The following is a 21,987-nucleotide window of genomic DNA, read 5'->3' on the forward strand; positions in this document are numbered from 1 at the left end:
TTGAAAGGCTCATTGATGATTAGAAAACCCTTGTGCAATTATGTTAGCACATGGATAAAAGTGGGGTTTTCAAGGAAAACATAGAATTGCCTGGGTGACCCCAAACTTTTGAACGGTAGGGTATGAATTTAGTAGGTTAGTTGGTCTTATGTCAAATTTTATTAAAAATTCAATACTGAGATTCATATCCCAAGGTGTCCACTTTTAATATAGATATATCACAGTTATTGAGAGATGATACAATTAATAATTTATTTGAGATTTTATTGATCTTGTGAAGGGGTGTATTCATTTCTGTTGTACATTGGCATATAAAATGCAAAGGTCACTGTGTTGTTCATTTCTTTTCTGAGTTGTTTAATTTTTAGCTTTACAAATGCTGCTTTTTGTAGTTATTGTCTGCCTCTGTGTGTGCTGTAGGTGGTGATAATGGAGGTACAGGGTCTGAAGTCTTTAGCTCCAAACAGGATTGTATACTGCACCATGGAGGTGGAAGGAGGACACAAACTGCAGACAGACCAGGCTGAGGCCTCAAAACCAACGTATGTACCATACACACACACACACACACACACACACACACACACACACAACACACACACACACACACACTAAACAAATAAGTAAGAGCCTTATATTGGATAATTACTGCAGTGATGAATACGTTTCAGCTGCAACAACTTATTTAACCCTAGCTGATGCAGTGAGAAGCTTCTCATTTCTGAAACAACCATGTTGGAAGACATATCCTGTCGTCATGGAAAGGATGTTAATCTGTCTCAGAAGGGTCAAATTATTGGCCTGCATTAAGCAAAGAAAACAACTAAGGACATTTCTGAAACTACCAAAATCAGGTTAAGAACCGTCCAACGCATTATTAAAACCTGGAAGGATAGTGGTGAACCATCATCTTCCAGGAAGAAATGTGGTCTGATGAGTCCAGATTTACCCTGTTACAAAGTGATGGGGGCATGAGGGTAAGAAGAGAGGCAGATGAAGTGATGCCCTCATCATGGCTAGTAACTACCAGCCTGTGGGGGTTAGAGTTATGATCTGGGGTTGGTCAGGTTCAGCAACGTTATGTTTCCAAAGAATGAGGTCAGCTGACTACCTGAATATACTGAATGACCAGGTCTTTCCATCAATGGAGTTTTTCTTCCCTGATGACACGAGCATATTCCAAGATGACGATGCCAGGATTCATGGGCTCACATTGTGAATGAGTGGATCAGGGATGAGATGGATTGTCCTCCACAGAGTCCAGGCCTCAGTCCCACTGAGAATCTTTGGGATGTGCTGGAGAAGACTTGGTGCAGCGGTCTGACTCTCCCATCATCAATATAAGATCTTAGTAGAAAATTAATGCAACTCTGGACAGAAATAAATGCTGTGACATTGCAGAAGCTTATCGAAATGATGCCACAGTGAATGTGTGTCGTTGTCAGAGCTAAAGGCAGTCCAATGAAATATTAAAGTGTGTGACTTTTTTTTGGCACGGCAGTGTAACTTTTAAAAGAGGTGTATCAGAAACATAGCAATACTTCATGGTGTAACCATGGTGAGCCAGTGGACCAGTCCTTACAGCTTCAGCCTGAAGCAGGGACTATGTCTGTGTGTATCTCTCATCATCCACTTAAAAACATTTATTTAACTTGACATTTTTTTATTTTTTGCTATCCATTTCATGCTTTATTTGTAACAATTACCTAGAGGTAGATCATTTTTAGGTTTTATATTTATAGTTACTTTGCTGATTTCAACGAACTGTTAAAAATTTTTTCATAATTTACAAATTGGGTCTTCAATTTCTGCAACGGCAGGCTTTTAACACTACAATAAAGATAAAGAGTGATTCATAGAATGGATCAGAACTACAGTCAATGTGACAGAAAAACTCTACTCAATGTAAGCTTTATTTTGACTCACTTTTCACTCTGGGCTGTTCTTTGTTCTACACCTGATTACCTTTGGTAGAAAGGTGTGACTCCGAAGAGCTCCTCGCTTGGAGATTTCACTTCTCTTTAGTTGAAATCTGTGGAAGTCGCCCAGGTGGAACACTGCAAATGATTTGTTTTCTGCTGGATCAAAAGCAGACCAAACCCCATGTTTTACTGTAATGACAGCAGACATCAGAGGGAATATATCAGAGGAAAATCTGCCACTTCTTCTTTGTTCACGGATAGACGGCACTGATGAGACAGAACATTGGGACCACTGACAGAGGTCATGCAAACAAATTTTCATCAATGCATACTGCTCTACAATGGGCAACTTTTATTAACGTTATATTTGGTCAAAATGAAGATAGGGTTAGAGTCCAGACCTGAATCTGACCTTTGACGTTTTACCTTACTGTGTAAACACTGTTATGGCATAGAAATGTGACTGAATGTCAGTGAAAGAAATAAATAAATACAATTTCATGTATTGAGACAATGCTGGCTGAAGCTTATTTACCCACTCTATTTTCTTAAGTTTTGATGCTCCTTCATCTCCGTTGTTTAGCCATCATTAATGCTAATCTAACTGTTGCAGGTTCAGTTTGGAGCAGTAGTTAGTACTGTAGACTCACAGCAAGGTAGTTCTGAGTTTGTACCTGCCAGTCATCAGGGACCTCTCTGTAGAGTTTGCATGTTCTCACTGTGCCGCGTGGGTTGTTCTTCCCACAGTCCACCATGAAGGTTAGATTAATTGGCTTCTCTCTGCTTCCTACATAGCACCAGCAGGAGTAGACTCAAACCTCACACAACTCTCAAAGTTTAAATTCAAGTGAGTTTTCTTTATATACCGTCACATAGTTGTCACTTCAAGGCACTTAAGTAGGAAGACTTTCCAAAAAAGAAAGCTCAACAAGTCCAATATGTTTGTTTTGTTGTTGTTGTTTTGTTTTGTTTTTTAATATATTGCCTTTAAGCAAGTACTTGGCAAAAGTTGGGGGGAAAACTTCCATTTACCAGGAAGGAAAACCCTCAGGATAAATCAGGATAAAATGGTATACCTAATGGAGGTTAAATTCTGGTTTAGCTGGACCCATTCTAAATAGCACCTAAGCCATTAAGATGCTACTGTTAGTGATTGACAGCTGCAGTCATCATTATTTCTAACACAGAGCAATCTTTCTTGTGTTGTCCTGGCTGTGTTGATGTGTGTGTAGCTGGGGAACTCAGGGTGACTTCACCACCACCCAGCCATTACCTGCTGTGAAGGTGAAGCTGTTTACTGAGAGCACAGGAGTGCTGGCACTGGAAGATAAGGAGCTGGGGAGGGTAAGAAACTGATGATTAATTTAGGCAATTTGTCTTTTTTATACCTCATGTAGCTCACATACTATTGTATGATCACTTCCAGGTTGTGCTCCACCCTACCCCCAACAGTCCCAAGCAGTCTGAGCTCCATAAGATGACAGTCTCTAAAGGCTGCCCAGACAATGACCTCAGGATCAAACTGGCCATTCGCATGGACAAACCACAGAACATGAAGCATTGTGGGTAAGTGACAGTTCTGCCTGCTGGTGGCCAATGATCCTGAAATCAGATACTTATTTTTGTTTAGCAAATGTTTAGTTGAGTAGATTATTGAGTAACTTGTGTCATCATACATCTGTTCAATAACCAAAGTATCCTTAACAAAAACCCTGTTTACCCTCACCCCTACCAGTCAAGGCAGATGGCCATCCACACTGAGCCTGGTTCTGCCAGAAGTTTTCTTTGTTCTTTTCCCCTTCCCAGTAAAGGAATCCAAAAAAACAAAATAAGCTTTTGTACATGTTCCTGAGTAAACTTGCATACTTTTACTTAATTCAGATTCAAATTCATAAAACTTTATTTGTCCCCAGGGGGGCAATTAAAAAGGCACATGGAGCAGGCAGTGCAACAATGACGTAATGAAGAAATAGGGATAAACATATATACAAATCTAGAGCAAGTAATATAAGAATAAAAATTTAAAAAAGAAAACAAAAAAGACAAAAAATGACAACTTGGTAACAAAGTAGGATTTTCAATGCAAGACTTTTTATTTTTACAGTAGAGTATATTGCAGTGCAATGGTATTACTTGAAGGATCTCAGTTCTTACCGACTTTTCACTGCTGGTGCTACAGCAGATGAAGGTTTGCCTCCCTCTTGTGGTTACAATGCAGAATTTATTTTCAACTGCAGTAGTAAACCAGTATGTGACAACCTGAGGGCTGTACTTTAAAGCCAGTTCACACATAGCCAGGCTTTCTTTGTGTAAAGCCTCAGTCAGAGTTAATGGTCATCACAAAGGTGGTCATCAACTTTCTTTGTTAACTCTTTGTTGACTTTCTGCTTTGGACTCACAAAAACAGGAAACTACAGCAACTCCAGACATGTTGAGATGAAAGAATGGATCACTTTTCAATGTCAACTTGACATATAGAAAATACAGAGATACATTTTGCAAAAACTCTGAGTTAAAGGCCACAGCCAAGCTGCAAGTAGAATGCTTGACATCTCTGGATTCCTTGAGCTTGAGGAACTAATGCCCCATACAGTCCTTGACAGCAGAGAAACAAGCCATAACAGAGAGAGGACATTTGTTTATGTCAGTACTGGTCTGCAGAGTATAAAGTTGCAAGTAAGAATCTGTATAACCATGGAAATTCATGTTATACCAGTGGATTAGCAGGCCAAAAGCAAGCATATAAGTAGAAAGTGATATATTACCAAGAACTGACCTCCAGGAATTACCTAATGAGATGGAGGATGGGGATGAGAGAATTCTCCCATTACAAAAGAGAAACACCTATCTTTAAGTGGGGACAAAACCAAGCAGGAGCAGTGTCCTTAATACCAACACAGTATTAAATGAGAGTTAAATGGATAATGTGGTCTCCTGTATCAAAAGCAGAACTCAAATCAAGAGGAGTTACAACTAAGCAAGCTCCAGAATGCAGTAAATCATGTCACATTAATCACATTTCTGCAATAAGGAATAAATAAGTATGATCAGAGCAATCACAAACTATAAAATAGTGGTGTCAGTTAGTTGACTGACAGTATAATAATATGCAAAATACAAATGATAAAATATCCTGAAATTATAAGATCTGCATTTCCTAACTCAGTACAGCAGGTTCTCTGTAGGCCAAACACACTGATCTGTCTAGACAAAGTGAAAAAAGATGAAGTCTGACCTATGAATCTCCTGGTGCCAGCTCTACATCACACCAAAACAGGAATTACTCATCTGGATTTGTCTGGCAATCAGGCTTCAGTTGAAGTGAAGAGGATAGTGAATGAGGATAGTGAATTTTCTTTGACTGGAAATCACAACACATTAATAGTTCTTTTCCTAAAAAAAACTGAACCAATGCTTTTCTGTAAATAATACTGTGATGAAGAAGGCTCATTATTTCATGAGGTTTTGCCACTGAACCTTATACAATAACACTGAGTATATATACACTACTATTCAAGTCTGGGATCATCCAGACAATTCCATGTTTTCCATGAAAACTCCCACTTTTCTCCATGTGCTAACATAACTGTACAAAGGTTTTCTAATCATCAATGAGCCTTTCAACACCATTAGCTAACACAATGTAGCATTAGAACACAGGAGTGATGGTTGCTGGAAATGTTCCTCTGTACCTCTATGGAGATATTCCATTAAAAATCAGCTGTTTCCAGCTACAATAGTCATTTACCACATTAACAATGTCTACACTGGATTTATCATTCATTTCATGTTATCTTCATTGAAAAAACTGCTTTTATTTCAATAAGGACAAGTGACCCCAAACTTTTGAATGGTAGTGTACATGAGCAAAAATCAAAGAGTGTATGTTCTCCCAGCCAAGTGGGTTCCCAGGGGTGCATCAGCTTCCCAATCAAACTTTTTTTTCTTCTCTTATTCAGAAGGAAGTGCAAATAATGAGAGGAGAGTAAAGTGTTCCCTCACACTCTCTCGGCTTTCATAGAATTGCAGCTTGAGCTATAGAACAAAAAAGGATGTCTCAAACCATTATTCTTACTATACATGCTGACAGAAGTATGGGCCTCTGTACTACTCCATTTTAAACGTGTGAAAAAGGGAACCCTGCAGTGAGGACAGAAGTTAGTTATTAAACTCTGGGTTATTAGGATGCCATTCACATGTACTATTAGATAGGTTCATGGCAAAATGGCATACTGACAAAAGGCCAAATAGTTCAGTTAATTTAGGTTTCCTGCAACCATCCAGGCCAGTCTGATAAGGATCTTAAGACAAATGACCATAATGTTTACAATTAAAGCTGACAGGCCACATTGAAGTGTTCCCAGCTTGTGCAGTCATTTCCCCTTTCATCTGTTTCATTGCTAAATTGCAAACAAAACAAAATAGAATTTCTATCACAGCAACATAATTTTGGACTAGTGATGCCCAGTTTTTTATATGCCACTGTACAGTAGAGGCTGTAAGCCAAATACTGTTGACAGTAGAAGAAATGCAGGCCTGAATCTTGTGGCAGTGGAGCACAAGCACTTCCCCATTCAAAGCATTACTCCGCTGCATTACATTACTGTGTGTAGCTGTGTAGAGTTATATATGTCTGTCTCCTTCCCTCTCTTTCCTGCATATGCTTTTTTTGGGCCTCAGACGAAGCTGCTGGGTTGCCCCGTAAGATACCCACACTGCCTCTCTTTACCTTGCTATCGGTCACAGTCTGCACAGCACACAGGCAGGGCATGATGTGTCACCTCGTGGATGCTCATTTATTTGGGACGACAGGCATCAGCAGCTCTAGGAGGGTCTGGGGGCAAAGGCAGACCAAGGCAGGCTACAGGCAAACTGATGCTGACTCACCAGAAAGGCCGACAGCTAGTCTGGGAGCGGCAGAAGCAAATCCTGTTCCTGTTAGTGAAGAGCTTTGCGTTGTTTAGCAGATGTCGGAATGTTGGCGTGACTATTTGGCATGACTTCTTTAATATTTCAGACAGGAAACTTTGTTAATTCAGCCATTTTTTTTCAGAATGGCATGCATTTGTGTTTGGTGGTAACTCTAGAATAGTCTAGGCAGACACGACACAGACGTTCCCTGAGATCACGGACTCTTGACAGAGCCTGCGATTCATGATGTTTAAATGAGCACAGTAAAAACAAGAAAAGCACTAAGAGAGAGCAGTGCTCCGCCAAGGCTGCTCAGTCGTCATATGATTTCCGACGGATGAAATCTTTAAAAAATTTGTGGTCTGCAGCGGTGAATTTGTAGCAGGATCACAATCGTGTGATCATCAGCAGGCAGTTGGCGTAGTGTTCACTTGTTGTCATAGTTACAGTGACACCATGACGCTATCTGGCAATAATACAGAAATCTTTAACAAATCTGTGGATCCAGACTATAAGCAGCATCACTGCCAAAATCTAATCAGCTGGTCCTTGTGTCATTTCTGACCTTCCCTCAAAGTGTCATCCAAATCTGTTAGTCGGTTTTTGAGTAAAGTTGCGAACAGAAACAGACAGACAAACCATTACTCTAATTATTTCCTTCCTCCCCAGGTTAGAGTTCTGAATGAGAAGTTCAGGTTGGCAACTTGTTGAGAGGTCATGACAGCATACAGACTGCTCCCAGCTGGCTCCTAGTCCTATAGCTCTCATCACAGCCTAAAATCCAGTTTACTGTACAATGATGGCCTATTTTATTATTATATTTCATATTAGATTGAATATATATTTTTTGCTAGGGCTGCACAGTGGTTTGGTGGTTAGCACTTTCACCTTGCAGCTAGAAGCTCCCTGGTTCATGTCTGGGCCTTCCTAGGATCTTCCTGCATGGAGTCTCCATGTTCTCCTGTTCATGTGTGGGTTTTCTCCAGGTTCTCCAGCTTCCTCCCACAGTCCAGAAACATGCTGAGGTTAATTGGTGATTCTAAATTGTCTGTAGGTGTGAATGTGAGTGTGATTATTTGTCTCTATGTGTAGCCCTGTGATAGACTGTTACCTGTCCAGGTGTCCCCTACCTTCATCCTCAATCAGGTGGGATAGACTCCAGCCTCCCATGACCCTGATGAGGATTAAGCGGTGTGTAGATGATGGATGGATGGATATTTCTTACTATTCTTCCAGTTACATTAAAGTACTTAAACATCAGATTCCTAGTATCCAACAAATGACCTCCCCCATGTCTTTAGAGCTTAGTGCAGCCTTTGACACTGTAGACCAGTCCATCCTCATTCACTGGCGAAACAAGTGGGTGCAGGTCTCGAGTTCTGCCTTAATTTGGTTCTATTAATATTTATCCAACAGACCTTTCAGTGCCTCAGTCAACTCCTATTCATCTTCAGCCTCCATCTTCTGTGGTATCTCCCGAGGTTCTGTCTTTGGTCCCATCTTATTCTACATTTACATGTTCCCATTAGATTACTGTATTCAAGCACAGCTTATTCACCTAAATATATTGCCCTCCTCTGTAAAATCACACAAAAAACCCCATTGATTTGGCTTTGACATTTCAGTCATCGGCGTATCTGCTTTCCTCAGTATGTGCTATAAACCAGTGAACTGTATTGTGTTCAAATTACTATATAAATAAAGTTAAGTTGAGCTTTCTAATGCTTTTACTGTATGATACAGGCGTGAAAAAAATGAATAATGACTGCATTCCATTTGGATGTCTCAACTGCAGCACTGCTTTAAGATGGTTTATAGCACATCTAACTGGAACAGAGCCTTTCTTTGTGTCTTTAGCTACATTCAAGCTTGTTCATGCTATGACGTATGATCCAAGAAAGGTTTGTCAGCTTAAACACCAAATACTACGCAGAATAATAGGATGCCATGCTCTAGGTCAGGTGTGAAAAACATGCGGCCTGATGGCCAAAACCGGCCCTCCAGAGGGTCCAATCTGCCCTGACTTTGTAAAGTGTAAAAATTACAGAGAAGACATTAACTGCAAAATTGTAAAACTATACATTTAAAATAGTTTCTAGACCATGACAAGTTGTTTTGATCATAAAGTAAAATACTAGATTGTTTGTTGTTCTTTTGTCATTTTGTTTCTCATTTTTGTAATATGTTGTCTTGTTTTTGTTATTTTTTTATCTATTATTTTGTGTCTGACTTTTGACATTTTTCTCATGTTTTTGCCGTTTTGTTTCTTGTTTTTGTCATTTTGTGTTTCCTTTTTGTCTTGCTTGCCTTTTTTGTCATTTTTTTTGTCATTTTGCTTCTAATTTTTGTCTTTTTTTGTCTTGTTTGTGTTTGTTCATTTTTTTGTTGCTTTGTAACTTTTTTTGTCTAATATTTTGTCTCATTTTTGGTTTGTTTCATGTCATTTGTCTTATTTTTGTCATTTTGTGTCTCATTTTTGTAGTATTTTGCAGCTTTTGTTGTTTTTTTGGCTTTTTTGTCTGACTTTTGCCATTTTGATCATAAAATACAATACTCTATCATTTAGTTCTACATACCTGTGACTAAATGTTTTGTTCCTTTGTAGGTAAACTATGATCTGTAAGTTGTAATGTGTAAATGATAAACTGAAGCATAATGTTGAAATTTCACTGATTTTTCTTAAGAAATTTCAGGTTGTTCATAATGTTTTGTAAAAAAAAATTCTTAAATGTGAACATTTTTGCACTAAAACAAAGGAAAAATTTGGAGTTGTCAATATTTATAGGTTACTATGCTGTGATTTTAGTGGTCCGACCCACTTCAGATCCAATTGGGCTGAATGTGGCTCCTGAACTAAGATCAGTTTGACACCCCTGCTTTAGGTTTACAAAATGTGATGTGTTTGATGGCAGTAACAATATTGTACCACTAGAGGCCAGTAGCTGCACTGCAAAAACTCTCCACATCCTTTCTGTTGACTAAGCCTGGTGCATCAGACTGCAGCCACATACAATACAGTACTGGTAATACAGAAAATGCAACAAAAACAGTTGCATAAGCATCACCACAAAAGTTGTCTGTTGTATTTATTTGTGTTTTTTCCCCCCACAGGTACCTTTGGGCCATTGGCAAAAATGTTTGGAAAAGATGGAAAAAAAGATTCTTTGTGCTGGTCCAGGTAAGAACAGTGATGCTCTCACTAGATTTATTTGGTTGCAGCAAAACACGTCAAACATTTACTATAATATGAAATGTAAACATAAACAAAAAATGGTACATTATACACATTGGATTACGCATTTGACAGAGCAATAGCACCACTAAAATCCTTAGTTTGCCACATTAAATAAATTGCATTTTTAATTAGCTTGCAGTCCTCTACCTGTGACAGCTGCAAGCATTAGTTCATGGGGATTTGGATCTATTGTTGTATCACCTGTGCAAAGGTGGTTGCTGTAGATCTTCAAGACTGATCTCAGATGTAAGTTTTATAAAGATAATTGAAGTGGCCCGTTCCATATGAATTGCACCTTGCCTGAAAAGACAACAAGAGCAGCCAAGATAGATGGTTTCTAGCAACCTTAAGCCTGTAAAAGAAGTTACTGACACAGAGATTCATTCAAATGTTATCAGACACATATAGCAGCGTATATACAGTCTCTCATAGTTTTAACTTACTGCATTTATTTTTGTGTTATGTCATTTAGTTTTTTATGACCAATATCTGGCACAAGAATTTCTTTCAAAATCACTAAAGTATTATCTTCTTTTGTCTTTATCGTGTCAGGGTAGGCTGTAAAAATCATCTACAGGCAACCTGATCTTTGTTCATGGTTCACCTTCATTTTACATGAATCTTCATGTAAATCAGCATCTTTTCAGTTTGCAGCTGTGTATAAATCAGCTGAGCAGCTGTCCCTCTCTTCATAAGTATACTGAAAACATTGAGAAATCAGATCACCCTGTTGGATCCTTTACCAACTGGATGTAGCCTCCTGAGACCCGAGCTTTGGTTGGGCTTGAATTTTACATTTCCTCTAGTTATTTGGGATAAGGAGTCACCAATAAATATAATAATCAGATAATATCTAATATCTGATTGTTAGATTTATTATATTTTATTACAGTTATGTTCTTCTTCTTCTTCTTATTATTATTATAATAATGAACAATACGCTCTTTTTGAAAAAAAAAGATGTCTGCATATGTGGACGACAGGTTTTAGGAGGTTACGTCTTTTTTTCTCACTAGTCATGATCACCTCTGATAATTCAATCCTTACTCTTGCCTAGAGAGCTACAACATTTTTTAAAAAAGTCAGTATTGTGGGGTTTTCATATTTTCATCTGTAAAACCTGACACTGCGTCTGTGATGGATTGGTCGAGGTGATCTACATCTTTTCTACATCTTTTCTCTGTGTCATACTCTCAAAAGCTCAAGTTCTAGTTTGAACTGAAGAAAATGCAGGACGAGGCCAGTTACCTGAAAACACTCAACAAAGATGAATGAGCAGCCTGCAACATGAGCTCTGCTTTATGGCTTTCATAATTTCACTGCCCACATGTTGTGTGCAGTGAGAAAGAGAGATGCAGCCAAGCTGTCTTGTTTCGGCTGTCAGAGTAATGATGGAGGCCGAGCAGGCTTTTGTCAGGAGATAGGGGGTGGGTGGGTGGGTGTAGGGGCAGGGGTAGTAGCAGCCATTTCCTGGTGGCTCTGCATTGGGAGGTGGGCAGTAGGCAGGAGGGGTGGGGGTTTAAGGGGGGAGGCCTGTCTCTTGTGCATCGGAGAGGATATGTCTCTGAGCTACAAGTTGACAGGGGATTGACAAAGTCGAGTGAACACTAGCTGGCCTAACACTTGCAGCTAGAAAAGCCTGAGCGCCGCCAACTTGAAGCTTCTTACTTGCTCCCAGCTAAATATATAGCAAGTGACAAATACTGGTCAATAGACTGTGCACTCGTGTGTGTGTGTGTGTGTGTGTGTGTGTGTGTGTGTGTCTGTGTCTGTGTCTGTGTTTGTTTTTATGTCTGACTTTGTATGTGCATTCATGTTTGTCTTGAGGAGCAGAGACACTATCCTTTTATTGCTGTGTGTGTTTTGTTGCTGTTTCAGAGATGTTGAGTTGCAGAGAGAACTGTATAGTGATTACTTTCTTCTCGCTCACTGTCTTGTGTAATATTTTGTAAATAAGTACTGAGTGTTGGCCTTTTGTCACCTGTATCTGCCTTTATCCCTGCACACAGCCAATTCCCTTCATTATTCCCCTTATGAATATTGCATTTCCATATTATGGATATACTAGTGGTAATATGGAATTTGCTTTTCTTTTTAGTGTGCTTCCCTTTCCAACATCAAATAGTTTGATTGTCAAATGGTAGGTCTCAGTTCTCTTTTGCACACAGTTCAGTGTTGTGGAGTATTTCCCAGGCTGATGACTGTATCCTCACCGGTTTGCATATTAGAAATTCTGTTTTTCATCCTATTTTTGAACACATAGCCAAAGAGCTGCACTTGTATTCAGCTGTCTCTAATATTACCGTGCAGCAGCGTCCCACGTTGATAAGAAGATTACCACAGTTGCACTGTTGCACAATTAGAAAAATACAACTCGGTCCAGTTTTAAAATCTGTAAATCAAAGTAGGTTCATGACCAGGAGGATGTTGCATCAGGGGATGCAGTGAGGGTTTTACTTAGGTTTCCAAATACGTGTATTTACATATTGTTGCTCCACTGACTGTATGTATCCTTTAAGACTGGACATGTAAGAATATGTTTTTCAAGGTTTTTCAGATACATTGTTATTAAAGAAGCAGCCTTATTTATTTGGAGAAAAACAGACTGTTCTGTTAAAGCCCTTTGGCATCGGTGCCACCCATGTCAATGTTCAACAGCAATGGACAAAAAGGAGTTTTTCTAGTTTCAGAGTGCTTCATAAAGAAGTTGGAGAGGTAATGGCAGTATAAGTCAGAGGGCTTACATTTAGGACACTGATGTTTGTCTCATGCATAGACTATCCTTTTCACATTGAGTTTCCTTTTATTTTCTAAATTAATTTTTACTTTCACTCTCACTTGTTCTGGTTAAATTTAGGCATTAAAACAACTTGGCTGAGGTTAGAAAAAGATCATAGTTTGGATTTAAGTATATCCCTCACAACATCAAGCACATGTTGCAAGGTAAACCTCTTAAAAGAGGGACAATGAATTTTGACATACTATACCAGTAAAGTTCTCTGTCCAGACCAGCAGGCCAGAGTTAGATTTTTTATTTTATTTTTTTAATGTCTGCCAGATCAGAATTTGAAATGAGCGTAAATAACAGCCTTTTAACAATGAGTCAGTGTCACCGATGCTGTGGAACCTGTCGTAAAAGTTCTCTCAACTACAACTCCACCAAATGCAACAGAAATGAAGCACAACAGTGTTGCATCCATTTTAGTCATGGCAGTGGTGCATAATAACAGCAGTTGTGTGTGTGTGTGTGTGTGTGTGTGTGTGTGTGTGTGTGTGTGTGTGTGTGTGTGTGTGTGTGTGTGTGTGTGTGTGTGTGTGTGTGTGTGTGTGTGTGTGTGTGTGTGTGTGTAAATACTGAAGATTAACCCTTTCTTGTTTACAACTTAATTCCATATGCATTCCTATAGAGTTATGATGTCTTCAGTATTAATCTGCATTATAGAAAGTAGAGAAGATGTGTCCGAACTTTTGGCTTCCGTTCAAAAGTTTGGTGTCACTCAGACAATTCCATGTTTTCCATGAAAACTCCCACTTTTATCCATGTGGTAACATAACTGCACAAGGGTTTTCTAATCATCAATGAGCCTTTCAACACCATTAGCTAACACAATGTAGCATTAGAACACAGGAGTGATGGTTGCTGGAAATGTTCCTCTGTACCCCTATGGAGATATTCCATTAAAAACTAGCCGTTTCCAGCTAGAATAGTCATTTAAAATGAATGTGCACAATGTCCCTTGATATAAAATTACTCACTCGTCACTGTACTCATTTCAGTTCATGAGATAAATTAAATCTTCTCACAGTTTGAGATAGGATTATATAACACTTTCTGCATCACACCTAGACTTTTTTCCACCATTCCTTCTCTCTGTCTCTGTCTTCTCTGTCCTTCCCTTCTGTCTGTCTATTTCACCCTCTTTCACCTCCGCCTGTTCAACTACTGCCGCATTTTCCTATCCTCTACTACTCAATGTCATTTCTCACTCGCCTGTCACCCCTTTCCATCCTCCACACTTCCATTCTATCCTTAAATCACCCCCTTGTCCTCCCTCCCCTTCAGTTTACAGTCGGTGCATTAGCTGTAGCTCCTCCTCAGCAGTCAGACTCATTACACTTCAGCTAAGACCTTGCGTGTCCAATGGTGAACCAAGTGTAATCACATATACATTCACATCTGTCCTTTCATTTACTTTGGTCCAGTTTGCTTCACTTCAGCTCACACCCGTTCAATTGATTTTATTCACATTAATTCAGCTTAGTTCAGTTCATTTTATTTTAGCTTACTTTTATTCGGATCACTTTATTTGAGTTCAGCTAATTTCAGGTATGTTTTGTTCATTTGATGTCAATGAACTTCAGTTTAGCTCAGTTCAGACCACAGGTTAATTCTTTTTATTTTTATTTCGTTTGACACCCTGCCTTTGAGCTTTCAGTGCCCACCAATGATGAAGGAAGGGTACCATTAAAAACTAGTGTAGTGAAGGGACTACTGAAGGATTACTCATCTAAATGATTCATGAAGAAATTAAGTCCTTTATACTTAGAACTTCTGTTTTTTACTTTCTGTTTTGTTTTTTCTGTCTGTCCGTCTGTCTGTTTGCAACATTACTCAAAAGCGGACTAATGGATTTGGAAGAAATTTTCAGGGAAGGTCAGAATTGACACAAGGATCAAGTGATTAGATTTTGGCAGTGATGTGGCTTATAGTCTGGATCCACAGATTTGTTAAAGATTTCTGTGTCACTGCAAGATAGCGGCACGACATCACTACATGACACATGACAACAAGTGAACACTACACCAGTTGCCTGCTGATGATCACATAATAATAATAATGGATTAGATTTATATAGCACTTTTTTATGAAGGCATACTCAACGCGCGTACAATGGATCCATTATTCATTCACTCACACATTCTCACTCTGGTGGTGGTAAACTACATTTGCAGCCACAGCTGCCCTGGGGCAGACCGATGGAAGCGTGGCTGATAATCCCCAACATTCATACACCAGCGTGAGTAGCAGCACTGGAGGCCAGGTGGGTAAAGTGTCTTGCCCAAGGACACAACAGCACGTGACTAGGACAGAGCGGGAATCGAACCGCCGACCCTTCGATCATTGGCCGCCCCGATCACATGATTGTGATCCTGCTACAAATCCACCTCTGAGGACTTATCAAGACTTATCTGTCTGAAATGATACAACGAACAACTGATTAAATTGTGGAGGTGTTTCTGAGTCCCATCAGTTCCCGTCGTCCGCTACATATTTAGGCCGCGTGATTCAGAATCCGTGCATAACGTACACATGCAGAACACACACCTGTGCTCAGTGCAACGTCATTTTGTTTGTGGGTACATCTATATTAAATGGACACATTCTATGTTGCCATGATTTGTGATCATAAATAACTAATAAACAAATGTTGCATTTCTACAAAAAAAATGCTGCATTTCTGACAATGCCATATGGAAGAACGACCAGCCTTGGTGGAGTACTGCGCTCTATGAGTGCTTTTCTAGTTTCTGTTCAACTACTCATACGCATCTGATACTTGGAAATTCCAACTATGCTGAAAAACTATTTGTTTATATTTCGGGGCTTTTTAAAAATTCTGCCACTGAGAACCGGTGTCAGGGCCTAGATGGAAATTTTTGCTTTTCTGCTCAGGAGTTTGAGTGTGAGTTCATATGTCGCATCCAGCAAATTAGCCTTCATGCCCATGTGTTTTCTGTAATGAAGGGAACATAACTGACTGCTGCAAACCCTTTCACTCTCCTTGCCTCTCCAATTCGTTATCCTTGTCTGCCATTTTCTCCTCTGCTGACTGACAGCTGAGAGGGTGGGAGGGAGAAGGAAAGGAAGCTGGTGTTTTGGGGAGTGGGGGAGTGGGGTGGGGGTCAGTACTTTAGACTCTGACTTGCCTTTGTGCTGTCCTGGAGGCCAGGAAGCTGCTCTAGAGTCCGACTGGTTCCATCCATTCTTTACTTGGCCTCAGGTCTCATCAGTGCTGTCGTGGGGAATCTCATTTGTCACACATGCACAGGGAAAATCCAACATGCACACACAGACAGACAGATACACACACACACACACACACACACACACACACACACACACACACACACACACAGGGAATGCAGCTGCAGCTAGAGTGAGAGCTGCCACTTGCAGCAGCTGAGGTGGCGACAGTGGCGGAGTGGCCAGGACTGGTAATTGGTGACGACAGGCTGGTATGACTGGCAGCTACAGTAACAGCAGGCCAGCTTCGGCTAGCAACGGAGTGTCACTACACTTCCTGTTAGCAACATGGAGTAGTGACAAGACCACAACCACTAACCTAAACCAGAGGTACACTGGAATATGGGTCAGTACTGGCCTTTTATTGGCAGGACTGAAAGAGTAAAGCCCTGCTAGCTTCCAGTACAGGTTACTTTGTTTGGCAGGCTTATGTTGCAACCGGCATTCAGTGAGTCTGACAAGAATTCTACACCTGATTGTTTCTCTAGACCTCTAGAGACACACAAGGTTCACATTTCTGGTTGTGGGAGTATCAACAGCTATTGAACAGATGAATGTACACGATTTCCCTTCCTTGGTCAAACAGGACTGAAAAAACAAGACTGAACTTGTGATGTACCTCTTCATAGGAAGGCTAATAATGGTTTATTAAGAATGCTGCAACCACATCTTTCACTCCATGCCTAATGCCTAGAGAATGCCTAATTCTTAGGAAATTCTCTGATAACATTCAAACACGTCTCAAACAGTTGACTTCACCACACTAACTTTTATTAATCAAATGCAAACACATGTAGCCATTTAATACTGCTTACACTGCAAGCATTTACATATTTTCATATATCTTGACAGGTGAAACTCACCTTTAAATTAAACTACTATTTCCATTGCAATGATTGTGTTATACTCTGGCTGTTTGCAGGAACAGTTCCACCTTGCCTTGACTTTGTAAACTAGTAACCCCACACACTTCTAGTGATGCTATTGCCCCATACTCTTTATAGTTAGGGTTAGTTTTAAGTTTTAGTTGAAAAGGTGGGGGTGATGGTGTTTCACATGACTCATGGCCATTAGCAAAACCAAACCCTCTGGGAAGGACCACTCCATCACATTAGATTTCTGAACACTTTGGCACACAAAATCCATGGAAACTGTTAACAGAAACAACTGGAGAGTCAGCAATTAACTTGTCATAACAACCAATCACAGCAGAGCGACCCTCCTGCTGATCCAGTCTAACACCAATCTTCCTGCACCCAAGCGCTCAACCCACTTCTGTTTACCATGGCACATGCACACTCACTGTAAGTAAATGGTCATGCGATATGTGTTAGTCTAAAACAATGTGTACAAATATTTAAAATGAAGATGCATTATTGTGGATACAGGCCCAGACTTACACATGCTAAATGCATTATGCACATATTAAACCTGAAAACAGACATGAGCGAGTTCCCTTATAGACAGTCTTACAGTATTAACACAGGGTGAGGAGATACATGTTTCTAATGGACTGCTTAGGAAAGGGTAACATGGACTGTGCTGACATTAGTAAAGGAAAACCTGCTTTTGTACTTATGAACTCTTTGCTAAAAATTGCACTAAAATCAAAATGCACTTGACACTGTTCACTGGTACTGCAAAGCTTAATTTCTTTCTGATATTCATTATTATCATTAACACTATGGTCATCTTGGGTTTTGGAACTAGTGTTAAGGATTTGAATCCACTGTATTCAGATATAAAGGAAAAATTGAGCATAGAAAATGTAATGTTTGCATACATGTATTTTATGGCGCCTTTTACCATTTCCAAGATGTACGTATACTATATGTGAAATATAATGTAATTTTTCTTTTTTTCTTTTCTTTTTTTCTGCAGGATTTGTTTGTTTTCTCTAATGCTGGACAATAGTATAAATATGAAGTATAATATTATTTGTCCTATTTTTTGGGGTGTAAATGTAATTTTTTTTCATATTTTAACATCTGTCTTTATTTAGGACTTTCTTTTCCCTTTAGTCTGTCTTGGTGGAATTAATGTCATAAGGAGGTTTGCAGAGACAAAAAGTGGAAAATTATGGATTACAATTAATGCTTATTGTAGCTAAGGTTGGGGAAATGTGATATATTTACTTACATTTTTAAGAGGACATTTTTCCTCTGAGAGGCAGTACTCGCCTTTTGGAATACTATGTTTTCCCCATCCATTTGCTTCAAATCTCTGTTCTTCTGATCTGCATGATCCTCATGAAATGCCATGCATCTTTTTTTGTTTCCATGTTCATACTATGTTACTTCATAGTAAAGGAAGTAATAGGTGGTGGTTAAAGGATGACACAAAAGCACACAAATGCACAGATTATTTGCTGGTCCAGCCAAATGAACATTTCCTCGATCTGTGATTGTTGCAGGTGAGTCAGTATACCTTTGCCATGTGCAGCTACAGAGAGAAGAAGGCTGAGCCAGTGGAACTCCTTCAGCTGGATGGCTACACAGTGGACTACACTGACCCCCAGCCAGGTAACAGTAACGACATGGGACAGCTATGATGACTGTCAGACAGGCAGTGTCAGTTCAGGACCAGTGTTAAGATTTGGTGCAACTCTGCAGCTCACACATTCAGCTGTTTTTCCCATGTTGTTTGATAAGACTCCTTCTTGGAACTTTGTGCAGTATGTACAAACTGTGAATGATCTCAGTCACTGTGCAGTTAGTTTCGTGGTGCCTTCAAGGAAAGACAGCTTACCCTGTTGTTATTCGTCCATAAGTCACATGGATAGACATCATGTTGTTCCTAGAGTTGCTGCAGCTAGTTTCAACCTGACAAGAGGTTTCCTCAGGTAGTCTAATTCTGAACAGTTTTAACAAGAACACCTGTCACAATACACCCATAAAATAGAACGTTAAATATTATATACTGAGCAATGGTACAATTGAAAGGGTAAGAGGACGAAGCTCAGCTTTACCTTAATGTTAGTTTATCAGTCATGGGAAGAACTACTCAGCCTGTCATACATTTTTTTCTGTGGCTCTAGAGGAGCTTTTACAGTTGAGTAATAGTGATTTACAAAAGAAAATCTGTGTAACAAAATGCTGCCAGAGCCAAACAGAACCATAAAAAATTAAATATTGCAGTTGCTACTAAAAGTGAAGAGGTCCGCAAGGTCAGTTAAGTTGGCAGTGAACATTTTACAGATTTTATCATTCAATATCCAATTATAACCACTTACTATACATCCGTTCATTTTCTTTAACTTATTCTGGGTTGGGTCATGGAGGCAGCAGGTGAAGCAGGTCATTCCAGACATTTGAAGCACCCCTTCTGGTCTGCCTTTTGAAAAATGGGAACACCACCTCTCCAAAGGCACCATTCCTGATGACCATTGAACTCTGAACAATGTGCCAACCAAGAAGGACTTTTAACATCTCATCCACACCTGGTGCCTTTCTGCCAAGGAGTTTCTTGACTACCTCCATGACCTCTAATGCAGATATGTATTAGAGATCATGGCCAGAACCAGGCCAGAAAGGTCACCTTCCTTAGCCCGATGGCCTCCTTCACCGCCAGTGTCCACCAGCAGATTTTCAGGATGCCACCATGACAGGCACCAGTGACCTTCTGGCCACACCTCTTAACAAGCAATTTTGCAATGGTGGCTTTGAAAATGGCTCACTCAGATTCCTTGTCCCTAACCTCCGACGGGATGCAGGAGAAATTTTTCCAGAAACTTTTCCACCTCAGGGAAGAGGAGTGTGATTTCACTTGGAATACCTTTTAATTGTAATTGTATCATTATTTTTTTCCATGTTGTGTGCTTTAATAGTGAATCAACAGTTCATGTGTTCTTATTTGTATACTTTTGTTTCTGTGTTGTCAGAAAATAAAACAAATACATCTCTGATTTAGGCTCATAAATGCTGTAAATATGCTGTTGTACCTGATAATCAGTATTTTTCCTGTGTAAGAGCCTCTAGTTCTCAGCAGTTCACTCTGAGTGTGAACTGTCATTACTGATAATAGTGATTATCTTCGTATATGTTTGTCTAAATACTGTAAATACATGACTAGCATACACTGTGACACTGCTGTGATTGTAAATTATGACTGTCTACCTACATAGAACTCTATTCATGTATTTTGTATTATAATAAGTATGTTCCTCTGATCCAGTCCTGTTAATATGACAGACTTAAATTAAGACTATCTTCTTCCTCTGTCCAATCTTCAGGTCTAGATGGAGGTCGGACATTTTTTAATGCTGTAAAAGAGGGCGACACTGTGATTTTTGCCAGTGATGATGAGCAGGACCGTATCCTCTGGGTGCAGGCTATGTACCGAGCCACCGGCCAGTCACACAAGCCAGTTCCTCCCACACAGGTCCAGAAACTTAACTCAAGGGGGGGCACAGCGCCACAGCTTGATGCACCTATTTCTCAATTCTGTAAGTTTTCAGCTCTCTTTGTCATTTTTTTTTTTTTTTTTTTTATAAATAAATGTTTTAGGCAAAGTGAGTGTCTGTTTGCTGATTAAGTAAATAACGACAATTTACAACAGTACACAAAACTAGAGTAACAAGAAGTTTAGATTTGTGTTTTTGTCACTCTAAGCTTATTGTTTTCTCCTGTGCTTCGTGTTTCACTTTGTCTCTTTCTGTAGTTGTCCTCACTACATCTGTTTACATATTAGTCAACAACGTCCTTAATTTTCTCTGGCCATATACTGTATACGTTCTCGACTGTTACTGTTATTCTTTCTCTGTGTGCTGCTTCGCTCTTTGTCGTAGAACTGCTGCTAAAGCATTGGTGGCTTTGCTGTGTGTCTTTATGTTTCTCTGTTTGTTCCTTCTTCCTTTTCTTCTTCTACTTCTTCTTCTACACCCTGACCCTGCTATCTTGTAGCTGGATTGAAGGGTAAGTGCTTTCCTCCCTTTTCTTTCTCTGTTCTCCTTTTGTTGTCCATCACACTTCCTTTTTTTAATAACTTAATGATCAATCTGTTTGTTGTTTCTATTAGAGGCCTGAAATGTGGGAGATACTGATTTCGTTGTCATTTATGATGCTTGCTTTGGCTGTGCTGTCTATATACTGGCCATATGGCAGGAAAAGACCAGATTCAGGTTTCACAGATCAGCCTGCAAAAGTGCTTCACTGTTGGTTAGGAATAAGTTTTATGTGCTTGCCTGGTTTTTAGGAAGGTTTTGTATTTGTGATTTCTGCTAAGTCTGTTTCTTAACAGGGGTTATGACAGTTGCTTTATCATCACCATTAAATAAAACAATCATAAAACACAGAATTGGATATGCAGGGAAAGCTTTCTACATGTGGAAAGATCTGACAGCATTTTTTTATCTTCATTTCCTATTATCAGTAGTAGTACAATTTCACATGTGTTATAACCTGAGAAGAATTTCCATATTGAACATAACTGGATGGGATTTATCAGCTTGCAAAGATCCTCAGCCTCACAAATGAAATGTTGAAATTAATAAGGATTAACAGAGTTGTATCTTTTATAACAATTATTAAGGGAGGAAATTTAAACGTTTTTGTTTTAATACAGAAAAACAGGCTGTTGTGACTCAGTCCGCCTGCTAAGGGCCAGTGATGATCAGCCAGCTTTGTGACATACATAACCAAAAGTCAATTCTGCATCAAAAATTGGAGTCTTCAAAACATTTTCAAGAAAGAGTCTTCAAGCAGTCTTCAGAGTCTGATGCGAATAATGTTTATTCAATACAGAGGCTGTAAGAACAAACAGGAGCAAAATCTCGAGATTTCAACTAACTACACAAAGCATTGCATAGTCTTATACACTCATACAAACTTCTTCTAAGCACTCCTCTTTTGTTCTGGAAGTCGACAACCCAATCAGAATGTATATGATGTAATCTT

At 39.5% G+C, this 21,987-nt stretch overlaps 1 protein-coding gene across 18 annotated transcripts in view; it reads left to right on the forward strand.

The window, feature by feature from the left end:
* The window catches only part of cadpsa (Ca2+-dependent activator protein for secretion a), a 179,218-nt gene that overhangs the window by 57,445 nt on the left and 99,786 nt on the right, over positions 1 to 21,987 (forward strand). For all 18 annotated transcript variants that reach the window (XM_055010580.1, XM_055010575.1, XM_055010576.1 and 15 more), the window contains exons 6-11: positions 421 to 542; positions 3,155 to 3,266; positions 3,349 to 3,488; positions 9,945 to 10,011; positions 18,507 to 18,615; positions 20,325 to 20,537. In XM_055010580.1, coding sequence (XP_054866555.1) covers positions 421 to 542; positions 3,155 to 3,266; positions 3,349 to 3,488; positions 9,945 to 10,011; positions 18,507 to 18,615; positions 20,325 to 20,537 — 763 coding nt within the window. The remainder of the gene's footprint in view (positions 1 to 420; positions 543 to 3,154; positions 3,267 to 3,348; positions 3,489 to 9,944; positions 10,012 to 18,506; positions 18,616 to 20,324; positions 20,538 to 21,987) is intronic.

This window comes from Amphiprion ocellaris, chromosome 5 (assembly GCF_022539595.1).
Source record: "Amphiprion ocellaris isolate individual 3 ecotype Okinawa chromosome 5, ASM2253959v1, whole genome shotgun sequence".
In the NCBI taxonomy this organism is placed as follows: domain Eukaryota; kingdom Metazoa; phylum Chordata; class Actinopteri; family Pomacentridae; genus Amphiprion; species Amphiprion ocellaris.